Genomic DNA, 13,168 nt, shown 5'->3' with positions numbered 1-13,168 from the left:
TTTTAGTTGAGGGAGAGAGGTACTCTTACCCCCAGTGGCATTGGCTATCATTGTGTCCAACTTTTCGCCGAAAAGTCTTCCAGTAAGATACGGAAGTCGCGTGAGGGACTTCTTTGAGGCCGCATCCGCTTTCCATTCTCGCAGCCAGAGGATGCGTCGGATCGTGATGGCGTTTGATGCTATTCCCGCTACACCTCTTGCGGAATCCAGGGCTGCATGAATCATGTAGTCTGCTACCACTGCTATCTGGACCGCTTGGTCCGAGAGCTCAGGATTTGACGCTTGAAGACCCTCCTGTAGTTTTTTGGCCCAAGCCAGGATGGCCTTGGCCGCCCAAACTGAAGCAAACGCAGGGCCCAGAGAGGCGCCTGCCGCTTCGAAAATAGAACGAGCCATGCGTTCTACTTGCCGGTCTGCTGCGTCCCTGAGAGTTGAGCTATCTGGCAGAGAGAGTAAGGTCTGCGCTGCTAGCCTCGAAACCAGGGGGGTCCACTTCAGGTGGATCTGTCCATTGTTTGGTGTCTGTCTGTGGGAAGGGGTACTTCGCTTCCAAATATTTGCGATTAGCAAATTTTTTCTCAGGCTGCGCAAACTGTTTGGTAAGTATTTTCTCAAACTCATCATGATTAGGGAAGACGTTAGGTGGTTTCTGAACACTTTCGAAGCAAATCCTATGTTCCGGGACCGACTCTGGAATTTTTAACACCCGATGGATGGCAGAGATTATGTCCTCAACTAGCACTGTATTGCTAGGGGGAGAAGGTACCACGGACCTCTCCGTTTCGTTATCTGAGTCGGAGTCACAGATGCCCTCCGAATCCTGTGCCTCGCTAAGGTGATCCCTGGAGGGCGACCTGGGGCGGGGGTCTTCTGTGGTGGGGGATCTCTGTGGTAAATTGCACTGTGTGACAAGAGACTGCCTAGGAGACCTGGAATGACGCTGTCTCTCCCTGGAGGGGGACGACCTTGTGCTATAGGATGACTCAGGTGATTGAGACCTGTGGGTCCGCTTACGTCTGTGAGAGTCGGAAGCATGTTCCTGAGACAAGCTGTCCGTTTGCTGTGTAACGTCCATAGCCGGAGCCCGACTCTGCAGAGCTTGCAGCAATGTGGCAGTTAGGTTGTCTATGGACTGTGTCATAGACTGTGACATCTGAGTTGCCCATTCCGGCGTGGCCTGTGACACTGAAGCGTCAGTAGGGACTCCCTGGGGTTCTGACCCAGAGTTCTGGATGCAGTCCTGGCAGTGCGGATACGTGCTGCCACTAGGGAGCGTGGCTTTGCAGGCTGTGCAGAATGCATAGAAACATTCCTGCCTGGTTCTCTTCCTTGAGCCCGGCATAGTGCACAGAGGCTGGCTATAAGGGATCGTACAGGGGTGGCTACGCAGAGGGAACCCACAGAGAGCCTTATAGGAAGTATAGATTCACAGCTGAGTAATGAGAACCCAGCTGTGAGCTTACCCCACCGGTGTGCCCCTAGGTCCAGCGCCGACAGATCCCAGTTCTGTGCCCCCCGGAGACTTCTGTGATGCTCCTCTCCTGGATCTCATCCAAAAAAATTGGCCACCGGGACTCTGAGGACAGGGAGGAGGGGGTGGAGAGCTGAAAAGGGCGCGCTGGGCTGTGTAAAAACGCGCCCTTTCTGCCTCAATCCGCCCCTTCTATGACACTCCAGTGTGTCATTTTAGTCATCCGGGGGGCGGGGAAAAGGCGGCGGCTTCGGCTAGGCCAAAGCCGCGGTCTAAATTAGAGGCCTGATGCCCAGGAGGGCTCCAGAGCGGCGCGGTAGTCCGGAGGGGGCGGATTTGTACCAAACCCCCCCAGAATGGATTAGGCTGACGCCGTCCAGGGGTGTATACTGCAGAGGAGGAGCCAAAGTTAATCTTTTTCAGATTATGCATAGTGTCACCTCCTAGTGGACAGCAGCATAACACCCATGGTTATGTGTCCCCCAATGAGGCGACAGAGTAAGGGAATTTTCAGGCCTTCTGTTAGGATGGTTAGGATCCAGGCGTTGGAGATCTTCTCCCAAGCTTGGAAAAAGAGTGCCAATCTCCCCCTCACTGGAATACTGGCGTCACTGTGGCGACTTCTTTGAGGTGGAGGTGCCTCCACCAAACATAAACCCCGATTTTTTTTTTCTTTTATCCTCCCATCTTCGTCTGTCAGCGGGAGGACGCCCCCTATTGAATCTCCCCCTCCAAAAGGGATGTCTCCTCTGATCCATAGGAAATCTGGGGAAGCCTTTTTTCTTATCGCCTGCTTTCTCCAGTATATCGTCCAAGTTCTTGCCGAACAAGAATCGACCATCGCAGGGGAGAGAGCATAATTTGGCCTTGGACTGAAGGTCACCCGGACAGCCCTTAAGCCATAACGCGCGTCTAGCAGCATTTGATAGTGACGCTGCCCTGGCTGTCATCCGCATAGAGTCCGCCGAGGTATCGGCCAAAAAAAGCTGCTGGCCCGTGCAAGAGATACATCTCCGATAAGATTTTCTCTCTTGGGACCCTTGAAGCCAGCTTTTCTTCGAACTGCTGCAGCCAGATCATGAGGGAGCGTGCCGTGCAAGTGCCCGCTATCGCCGGTTTTAGTCCTCCTGCTGTCGCTTCCCATGCGTGCCTCAAATATGAGTCCGCCTTCTTGTCTAGCGGGTCTCTAAGAACCCCTGCGTCTTCCAGGGGCAGGGCCGACCTTTTGGAGGACCTGGACACTGCTGCATCTATTTTGGGGATTTTGTCTCATATCTCCGCATCCTTATGATCAAAGGGATATCGTCTCTTAGAAGTGGATGGAAGGGCCCCCGATTTTTCGAGCTTTTTCCACTCTCTCAATAAGTGCCTGGATTTTCTCGTTTACTGGAAAGGTTCGTTTTTTCCTCCCCTGAAGCCCCCCAAACATGACGTCCTCTAGGGTTTTAGCCGCCTTTTCTTCCTGTAGGCCCATTGTAGCTCTAATGGCCTTTAGGAGGGCGTCTGTGTCTTCTACAGGGAAACATGGTTTACCCCCCATGTCGCTGTCTGAGGAGGATGATTTTTCCGCCTGAGATGACATTGACGCGGAATCCGAGGGGGAACTAGGGGGATCCTTCCTGGTTTTTTTTCCCTTTTTTCAATAGGGACTTAATTGAGCCTTCCATTTCTGACCTTAGGGCAGATGTCAGATTGGCTGCGAAACTAGGCGCTTCCTCCGCCATAGTCCGCTGAATGCACGCAGCACAGAGATCTTTTTGCCAATCTCTTGCTAGGGGAGATTTACATATAGCACAATCCCTATTGTTCTTCTTGCTTCCCGCTTTTCTGGGCCTTTCCTACAGGGTGAAGCATACAACAGAAGCCCCTATTAACATAATGCTAACATTCACGAAGATCACTCACCACCCGAAATCAAGGGTACCGGACTTGGAGGCTGCGTCGGGGCACGTGACCTGCGCTCTTTGGATCTTGAGGAGTCCCCCAACCTGCGGCTGGGGCGACTGCTGCTGGAATGGCTTCCATGCTTTCTGCCAGAGGGCTAAGAGGGAGGCAGGGACGCTGAACGTTCCTGCTCTGACTCCATGTTGCACCGCCGTTTGCTGCCGCCTTCTTTTTAAATAATGCGCCTCCGCTCAGGTGAGCGTGTCTTTCCCCTCCCCCTGCGACCGCCGGCCGACCGCTTCAGAAAGCCGGCGTCACACCCGGCGCCATTATACCATCGCCCTTCTCTGACGTCAGCCGGCGCACCCAGCATGCAACGCGCCGCTGACGTCAGCGGCCGGAAGAAGCCAGCGTCTCTCTCCTGCTATGGGGATCGAGATGCGGCGTGCGTGAGGGGAGGGCAGCGCAGTGGGGGCTTCCCGCAGACCCCGGGGATCCCACCGACGCCCGCATGAACCCGGAACCCCGGAGGGCCCAGGGACTGCGCATCCAGCACCCGACGGCAGACGTTGCAGGTGAGACACCTGTTCTTCCTGCGCCGGGACGGGGCTGGGTCCATCTTCTTTTCTTCGCCCATGACAGGTATCGCCGACAGTGGGATTCCTTCCAGGACAGGAACCCAACTGAAGCGGGGGAGAGGTGCCGCCCCTTATGTCTCAGTAGGTTCCTGTCCTGGCGGGGCGGATCCCTCTCTCTCTTTTTTTTTTTTTTTTACTTAGTCCCTCTATGGGATTTTCCCTTTTATCTCAGGTATAATGCATTACACAATGCAGTATACCTATACATGTTTCTTAGACCATGCTTTGAGCATGGCCTAAAAAGCTTTCAGTAGCATTGAGACCGATGGGTCACCATGACAATGATCGGACCCCAACGATTACATCACGGGGGCTCCCATCTGAAGGCGGAGGGAACTCCCTCTCTCAAATGTTGCGATCACTCTATCACAGCATTTAAAGTTTAAACAGTCACGGGTGGTGCTGGCAACATCCCTGGCTGTTAGTGCAGGGGCTCGGCCACTAGCACCGCCAAGTTCCTGCTGTGATCGTGCGGGAGGCGCTGATATTTCAGTACTTCCTGCGTGATCATGTTGTGATCAGTCCATCAGATTGACGGACCGATCATAGAACCCTGCTTGTGGGGACTGATGACATGGGTCCCTGCACCTCTTAGGCTAGTTTCACACTAGCGTTCTCGGGCGCAGCGCAGGGCCGCCGCTTAGCTCCGCCCCTGGCCGCGCGATCAGCGTACTGTGTATTTAGCGTTGAGTACGCTGACCGTGAGCTGGTCTGATTTTGCTGGCGCTGCGCCCAGCACACAAAAATGCAACCCAGTGCGTTTTTTGTGCGCAGCGCCATAAAAATCAGACCAGCGCACGGTCAGCGTACCCAACGCTAAATATACTGTACGCTGATCGCATGCAGCGTCATGCGATCCTAGAAGGAGCTGACCGGAGGGAGCGCGGCGGGGGGCGGGGCTAAACTGCGTCCATGCGCTGCGCCACAGAACGCTAGTGTGAAACTAGCCTTAGCTATCACTGACAGCTGTCAGCACAGAACAGTCACTGTGTGTTTACACGCAGTGACAGTTTTAAGTCGTTATGGACATAGCATGTAATGGGTGCGGAAACTGACACCTACTCATGACGTGCCATGTCCATCATTAGTCGGAAAAGGGTTAAACAGATTGCCAAAAAAATTCACATTGTGGAGAATCACGGCAGCCTATACGCACTGAGCAGATTGTTTACATTCAAAAATTATCGTGAAATGAGGGTTTTTAAGAACGCTCAACCATAATAATCTTTTAGTATAAATGCAACTTAACCCTTAACTTATTTTGAACTACTCTATGCTGATTTATGACCACATCAAAGTTGAGCTAAACGGTCAAATTAGCATGAAGGAGTTCAGGAAACAATAGATAAGTAATATACCAACAAAGCAGTATGAGGGCTTGCTGTTATTTTGTGCAAGTCAATTGTTTTGTAAATAGCTGGTAATACACCTTAATAAGAATATTCTTAAAGTACAGTATACTGTTAAATCTATATTTGTTTAAACCATCACAGATAATGAAACCAATAAAATAAATTTAGACACTTCTTCAAAAAGTTATTTATTTAACAGAAAGACAAACCTAACCATACTGTTTACTCTTGAGAGGAAGACTGTCATATGTAATAATCATATGTAATAAAACTTCCTCAAACACAAATGCTAAAAATTAAGAACTAGGAAACTAAATACAAATTTTGCTTAGCAGGTGTAAAGACTTGTCCAGTATTATGAAAGTACATGGCTTCAACATAAACGACAGCTAGCGGTAACTCCGATATGGAGTGGACAATTAAAACTGCCTTTATTTTTTTACAATTAAAAGGGAATTTGTCAGCAGGATTTTCTGATTTATTCTGACGCAGCATAACAGGGCAAGAGGGCCTGATTGACAGTGATGTCTCACTAATGTGTTGCAGTTTCAATACAATCAGTGTTTTATCAGCAGAAGCTTATCACGGCCTGACTAGGGGTACCGTTACACTTAGCGATGCACCAGCGATCCCGACCAGCGATATGACGCAGTCAGGATCACTGGTGCATCGCTAAATGGTTGCTAGTGAGCTGCCACACAGGCAGATCTCACCAGCGACATAGCAGCAGTCGGGGGCCGCTACTTACCTGTCAGAAGCGGCGATCCTGACGTCCTCCCGTCCGCGTCCACGCGTCGCTCGTCGCCACAGCAGGAAGCAGACGACGAGAAACAGCCCAGGACGTTCTCGCGCGATCAGCGATAATCAGCGGGGGAGCCGGTTGGAGGTAAGTATCACACATAGCGATATCGCTAGCATTATCGCTTCTGCGCCACAAAACCAGTGATGTTACAGCGATATTGCTAGCGATATCGCTTAGTGTAACGGGCCCTTAGGTCTCACATGCACAGCAGTCAGGCTAATCTGTGTAATCCCACACCTTTCACAGATTATCAGTTTACTGATAATCTACACAGGAAACTGCCAAAATCATGTGTGTGGACGGGGTTATTCACAGCTCAGCACTCTAACCACTGCTACATCTACAGCAGGGAAAACCGGGATCCCATCAAAATTACACCAAGCAGTCCAGAAAGTGACAACCCTGAAATTAGGGTCTCTTGTCCTATAATGTGCCGCTCTCAATTACATAGCAAAAACCTGGTAACAGATTCCCTTTAAATGCAAGGTTCATAAATATATATATATATTATGTTGTCATCATCCGTGGAGCAATGCTCATTGACATCAACTCTTGGAAAAGAAGTTTACAGGCGTAAGGCATCCGTACCAAGGATATCTGTTGAGGAGAAAAGAATAAAAATATTAAGAGCAATACATTGCACTGTGTGAGACATTTTATTAAAGAAGAGTTAATACATCTACTCTTCAACACAACATTAACAATGCATTTATGAAAATATCTAGGAAGCCAGTGGTTAATGGCATTAAATGTTAAAACTTACAAATGGAGATGCTGACGGATTAAATGAAATTAACCAAAACACTATAAAACGGATTTTATGGTGTCAAGAAGGTGTAAGTCTTCCAATGCTCAATTGTATGACAAATCTTGCTACAGTGTTCAAGTGGCAGACAAACCAGAATTTTTTTTTATAATTTCCATACGTGGAATTATCCTTTGGCATTCGCAGCCTAAACACATGGTAAAATTGTGGGAGTGACAAATTACAGATTATAGTCTATGGAAGCGAAACATTACTTACTTGTGTTTTGTTTCTGCATCCTCTGCATTCATATGTGTGAGTCCTGGTATTTGCGATTGCCATCAAACCACAGAGATTGCAGACGTGTACTTGGTAGGGGTCAGACGCTTCAAATAATCTCTCCCGAAGAAACTGGGCAGCACCATGTGCAATCTGACAGTCACGCTCCATTTCTCCAAATCGAAGACCTCCATCGCTATTAAGGGACATTTTAATAGTCAGTATAACGTTTTCAGCTATACAACCATTGAGGAGGTGAAAGAAGGCAACCATTAAACATTACAGACATGTTCGTAATGTAAGACAGTCCGGAGCATGACTCAATACATACTGGAACACAAGTGAGCGCATCTAATGATTACTGTGTCTGTATACCTGTCCAGTACTTAACACAGATTAAAAAAATCGCCAGACAACATGTACTGTGTGCCGTGTAAAGCCAAACACTTACCGTGATCTACCTTCCATAGGCTGTCTGTTCAGAATCTGAATTGGTCCTCTTGCCCGAGAATGAATTTTATCATCGACCATATGCTTCAATCTCTGATAATAAGTAGGTCCAATGAAAATCTGTGATGTGATTTTACGTCCCGTGAATCCATTATAGAGAACCTGTATGTACAAAAGTAAAACAATATAAAGGGTTAATGTAATCACAAAATAATCTTATTTTTAAATCAGGTTTTTGTGTAAAAGGGGGTTGCCCCCATCAGAATACCTACACACATGGCTGCAATTTGTTATAAAATAACACACCACCCTTAACTCACCGTCCCCAGGTCCAGCACTGAGGCTCTGGCGCTCCTACTGGTGTCTGGTATTGGCTGTTGCACGGACGTTCCATTTACACAGGCAGAACCGTTTGGCTGCCATACTGTCGACGATTTTATCACCGCCATAGCCAACACCAGACAATGGAAGCAGTGCCAGAGTCTCAGAGCTGGACAAGGGGAGGGAGAGTAAAGAGCAGTATGGTATTAATAAACTGCAGCCACAAACAAAGATTTTTTGAAACACTTTTTTTTTAGCAATTTTTTTACATCACAAAAAATTGTAAATTTGTAATTTAGTAAGCCAGTACATTTTCACTCTGGCCACTGGGAGTATTTTAGACTCCTACTTCCTGTCCTTTTAGTTAGAGTTTACAGCAGTTTCTTCATCATCCCAGGCAGGATTACAGTGACTGATAATGATGCTGATAATGCAGGATCCAATCATAACAGGTAAATTCAAAGCTCCTATAAAATTTCTATAATTTTTTTTTTTTTTTTTTTTTTTTTAATTAATTTAACATTCTATTCGATCAGAGGAGAACATCAGACAAGCCCTGGTATCTGAGTTTAACAATATAAAATGGTTTACCTCATTTCCTCTAAGATGATATCCATAGTCTGATAACAAATTTGAAATCTTTTGCACGTTGACTGCATCATTAAACGGCGTTGCATCACCAATTTCTCCCTTGTTTGCCGATACCTATAAAGTTTAATGTAGTATAAAAACAACCCTAAAGATCACCAAGTATAATGCTACATCTGACAATAATACAATTTCTTCTTACCTTCCCCTGCAGACATTCAATCAAGTGACCAATAGTCATACGAGAAGGGATGGCATGAGGATTGATTATGATATCTGGTGTAATGCCTTCACATGTAAAGGGCATGTCCTAAGATTAAACAATACATACATGAAGGCAGTCATATGTCGCAAAGACTTATTCTCATGTTATAAAATTAATACAGTTTGATAGCATGAAAATAACAAAGATTATGATGGACTTGCTTTTTCTATCTGCTATTGTTCTCCTGCTAGAAGAGAGTTTGTCTTAAATAGTTTATAGCTTGCGCCAAGGCGACTTATCACCAGAGAGTGTTCAAAAATGCATAGTAGCTACATTTAAAACTGGGATATCACAGTTCTCTACGGAGATCTCAGTCACTTTTATCCAGCCCATTATTTTCTATAGAGGAGTTTGACAGGGTTGTTCACCAACCTGACCTAGAGTTGCTGTTATCAGTCCTGCAAAATCACAAGCATGGACCACACCCATCAGCCGTATAAGAAGACCTTTCATTGGATCTTTTAATTTAAACTGAGTACTTTCTCCACATGGCGCTGATCCACCGATTCTGGAACAGGTTTTTGCTTTCTTCTGTGCCCTCCATTCCAACGTTATGCTCAAATTATTAACCCCTTCACCCACAGGCCATTTTTTGTATTATAATTTTTGTTTTTTTGCCCCTTTTCTTCTAAAGAGCCATTACTGTTTTATATTTCCATTAATATAGCCGTATGGGCTTGTTTTTTTTGCAGGGAGAGTTGGACTTTTGAACAGCACCATTGTTTTTACCATATAGCGCACAGGAAAACGTGAACTTTTTTTTGTTATTATTTACCATATTCACAGCGTGGTAAAACTGACCTGGCAATACGATTCCCCAAATCAGTACAAGTACACAGATACCAAACATGTATAGTTGTTTTATTTTTTAAATGGTCAACATTTTTTGGGTAAATTTGTAATGTTTTCATTTTTCAGGATCTGGGACTAGGGTACCATTTTGGGGTAGATGTTCTGATCGCCTCTTGTTTCAATGTTGCGGTGACCGAAACACTAATTGCTGGTGTTTTTTTTTCTCATTATACAGTTTTATTTTCAATGGGGCAACGGGGGGTGATTTGAACTTTTTTTTTTTTTTTACTTTATTTAATAGTCCCCTTAGGAGACCTGAAGCTGCGATCCTCTAGTCACTTGTGCTATACTGCAGCACTGCTATGTATAGCAGAAATGACGATCTCCTACGAACGCTGGCCACGAGCCATCAATGCTCTGAGATCATGTCAAAGTCTTGGACATGATATATGATGTAAATACATATCATATGTCGTGAAGGTGTTAATGGCTGAAATTTTCCCTTCAATCAACTGGGTATATACTTCTGTGGGGGTGGCTGTGTTTTGATCGGCCAGCATAAGAGGAAAAAGCAAACACTTATACAGAAGTTCTGTGGGACACGCCCAGTTGGTTGAAAGGAAAATTTGCACCACTATTTCTGGGGTCATAACTTTGGAATAAAGAATCACAGAATAAAAGGAAAACCTGTTTTAGAATCAGTGGAGCAGCTGCAATAAGATGAAGCAACAATGAAGCCAGGAGGCTGGAGAGCTGTGTGCTCCTGAATACACTAACCCCTTATTATAGACAAGTTAAATAAAATGGCATTTAAAACAGGGCAAAAAGTCAAAATCTGTCAATTTTAGACAAAATAGCTTTTATGACAACACTTTCTGGCTGAGCGCTGTTCTAGCAAGGCCTCAGACAAAGTAGCTAATGTGGACGTGGATGTGATGTCTGTACTACTGTCAAGAAAATCAGCATTGAAGCAGCCATGCTACAATTTTCAGGACAACACAAATCTAACACTGGAACGATATATTATTATTGTACAATTCGATGTACTTTTTATGTAGGAAAACCACAAATACCTCTTGCCTGTATTGAATCCCACAGGTTCCTTTCTGCCCATGCCGACTGGCAAACTTGTCTCCAATTTGAGGAATTCGAACTGACCGTACCTAGGCCGTAGGAAAAACATGGTTATAACCAACTCCACGCATTTCAAAATGTATAGTGTCTGTAGATGAAACAAAAATCCAACTGGTTTGCAGGTTTATTACAGCACTGATCTAATACTAGCCAGGTTTCTTCATATCGCTGCCAATAAAGCATTGTCTTTACAAATGGCCTCAAGTTCTCTCTGCAACATTATACACCATGCTCAATAAAAGCGAGAGATGTTCATAGTATTATTACCCTGATTTTGCAAAACTTGTATCCTTCCTGATTAAGAGTAACCATGACTTGATCCACGATGCCGGTTTCACTTGTACGTAAGAAAGTGCTACAATCTCTCTTTGTGTAACGCCGATTGGTACTGTCTAGCTCATCTTCATTTTCTGGCAGAGTCACCGTTTTACCAATGATTACGTCATCCCCGGAGACTCTGACACCAGGTGCAATCAGACCATCCTCATCCAACTTGTCGTAGATGGCGTGTCTCATACCTATAGGCAACCACATCAGAATGACAAACTGGGTTAATTTTAAAGCCTGATATTTCAAAATGTAGCCAGGTTGCCCATGATTACAAAAACAGCAACCAATAAGTTATATTTGGTGACGAGAACGGGACTGAGTTGCTATACTACACAGAATCCTCAGACAGCAGTGACGCTGTTCATTGAAAAAAAGCAACCATCCTGTGCAATCCTTTTAACCAGTTCAAAATCAGGCCATTTGCCCTCTTTCCTGACCAGGCACATTTTAATGTTTTTTTTTCCATACATGCAGTTTAAAGAAATGTAAATTTGGTCTCACGCTTCTGGTGTGAGGTGGCCAGTAGAGTTGAGCGAATATGTTCGGAATCGGTCTCCAAATCTGAGTTGGCCATATTCGTGCTATATTGGTACCCTGGTTCATTCCGAATTTGGGTTTGATGGTCGGTTCAGAACATATTTGTATTTCTACTCCCACTGACTCATACATTTTATGAAATTCTCCTTTATGATAAAAGTTGTTCCAAAAAAAAGTTTAGTAAATCCAGAGGTGAAAGTTAGCTCAATTTAATCTTTTTTTACCCTGGCATGTCTCACGGGTAGGTTTCTCAAAAACTTCTTCTTGATCAAATCCTTTTTTAGACTCCTGTTCTTTGTAAGAGCGATAAAAAACAGACCTGCAAAAAAAATAAATAAGAAGTAAATGGCATATAAATACTTCATGAATTAAGAATCTTTTCTATAAACAGGTACAGTCCATGTTACTGAACAGTACAGGTGGAACTTTTTTTTCCCATGTAGATCAGGGTTTTTAAACAAATTTTACCAGGAAACTTTAGGTTCTTCTGGACCTGGTTTGGAAGCTACCAACAACGCCACCTGCGTTTACCTGAGGTAGACCTTAGCTCCTGGTGTGCAATGCAAAATCTGATGTTATTGTATGTGGCAACGGGGGGGCCTTAGCTCACAAGAGTACAGCCGCAACTGTTATCTCTGCAACCCCTATAGCGACTTGCCAGCACACCAAAGGAAAGCAGGTAAACATCTCAGCAATAACATAAAGCTGGCTGAGAGCCGGATGCTTTATTTCTACCCTGACCGTTTCTACGAGCACACAATATGTGAAATCCATGAGACACTGATATAGATTCTTAGGTCTTGGTGCTGGTATTTTGCACTCCAGTCTTAATGAAGGAAGTGCTGGAGCATAATGTGTCAAATTTATTAAAAGGGTTGTCCAGTACTTTTATATTGATAGCCTACCTTTAGAATAGGTCATCAATATCAGGTTTATGGGGGTAGCAATCTGGCATTCCTGTTGGAAAAGTTGTTCCCAGTGCTGGCCGGATGGGATCAGTTGCAGAGCTGAACAGGACAGTTCCATCAACTGTATAGAGGCCACAGACTTGTATTGCAGTACCCCAATGCGGCCACTATACAGTTGATGGAGCTGTGTTGTTCAACTCTGCAACTGATCACATACCACTGCCATCAGTACCAGGAAAAGCTGATCAGCCGCGGTTTCAGGTGTCGCACACCCATTGATCTGACATCGATGACCCATCCTAAGAATAGGCCATCAATATAAAAGTACTGGACAACACCTTAAAGATGTATACACTAGTTAAGAGCAAACGTGCTCAGATAACGTGTAATGAGAGCATGCTCAAATATTATGTTTGAGTCACCGTGGCTGCTAGACAGCTGCAACACATGAAGGAATTGCCCATTTGTTAGGCAATCCCTACATGTGTTGGGCTAACAGTCACAAAACATGCAACTGCGGGGATTCGAACATAATATTCGAGCACACCCAAGATACTCTGATAACGCCTGAGCATGCTCAGATAACACAATATCCGAGCACGTTCGCTCATCACTAGTATGCACCGCTAATGAAATTAGAACAGCATTTTACCACTGTGAATCACCACCAGA

At 45.3% G+C, this 13,168-nt stretch overlaps 1 protein-coding gene across 1 annotated transcript in view; it reads right to left on the bottom strand.

Moving 5' to 3' along the window:
• Positions 1 to 5,517: 5,517 nt before the first annotated feature.
• The window catches only part of POLR2B (RNA polymerase II subunit B), a 94,094-nt gene continuing 86,443 nt past the window's right edge, over positions 5,518 to 13,168 (bottom strand). Inside the window, exons 18-25 of the mRNA XM_073543699.1 lie at positions 11,813 to 11,907; positions 10,989 to 11,239; positions 10,661 to 10,750; positions 8,733 to 8,840; positions 8,534 to 8,647; positions 7,623 to 7,783; positions 7,172 to 7,367; positions 5,518 to 6,744 (exon numbers count right to left, since the gene is read on the bottom strand). Of these exons, the coding sequence (XP_073399800.1) occupies positions 6,655 to 6,744; positions 7,172 to 7,367; positions 7,623 to 7,783; positions 8,534 to 8,647; positions 8,733 to 8,840; positions 10,661 to 10,750; positions 10,989 to 11,239; positions 11,813 to 11,907 (1,105 nt within the window). The 3' untranslated portion in view covers positions 5,518 to 6,654. The remainder of the gene's footprint in view (positions 6,745 to 7,171; positions 7,368 to 7,622; positions 7,784 to 8,533; positions 8,648 to 8,732; positions 8,841 to 10,660; positions 10,751 to 10,988; positions 11,240 to 11,812; positions 11,908 to 13,168) is intronic.

This window comes from Dendrobates tinctorius, unplaced genomic scaffold (assembly GCF_039654945.1).
Source record: "Dendrobates tinctorius isolate UK_male_01 unplaced genomic scaffold, ASM3965494v1 ptg000011l, whole genome shotgun sequence".
Classification (NCBI taxonomy): Eukaryota; Metazoa; Chordata; class Amphibia; order Anura; family Dendrobatidae; genus Dendrobates; species Dendrobates tinctorius.
This window is presented reverse-complemented; position numbering and strand designations above follow the sequence as displayed.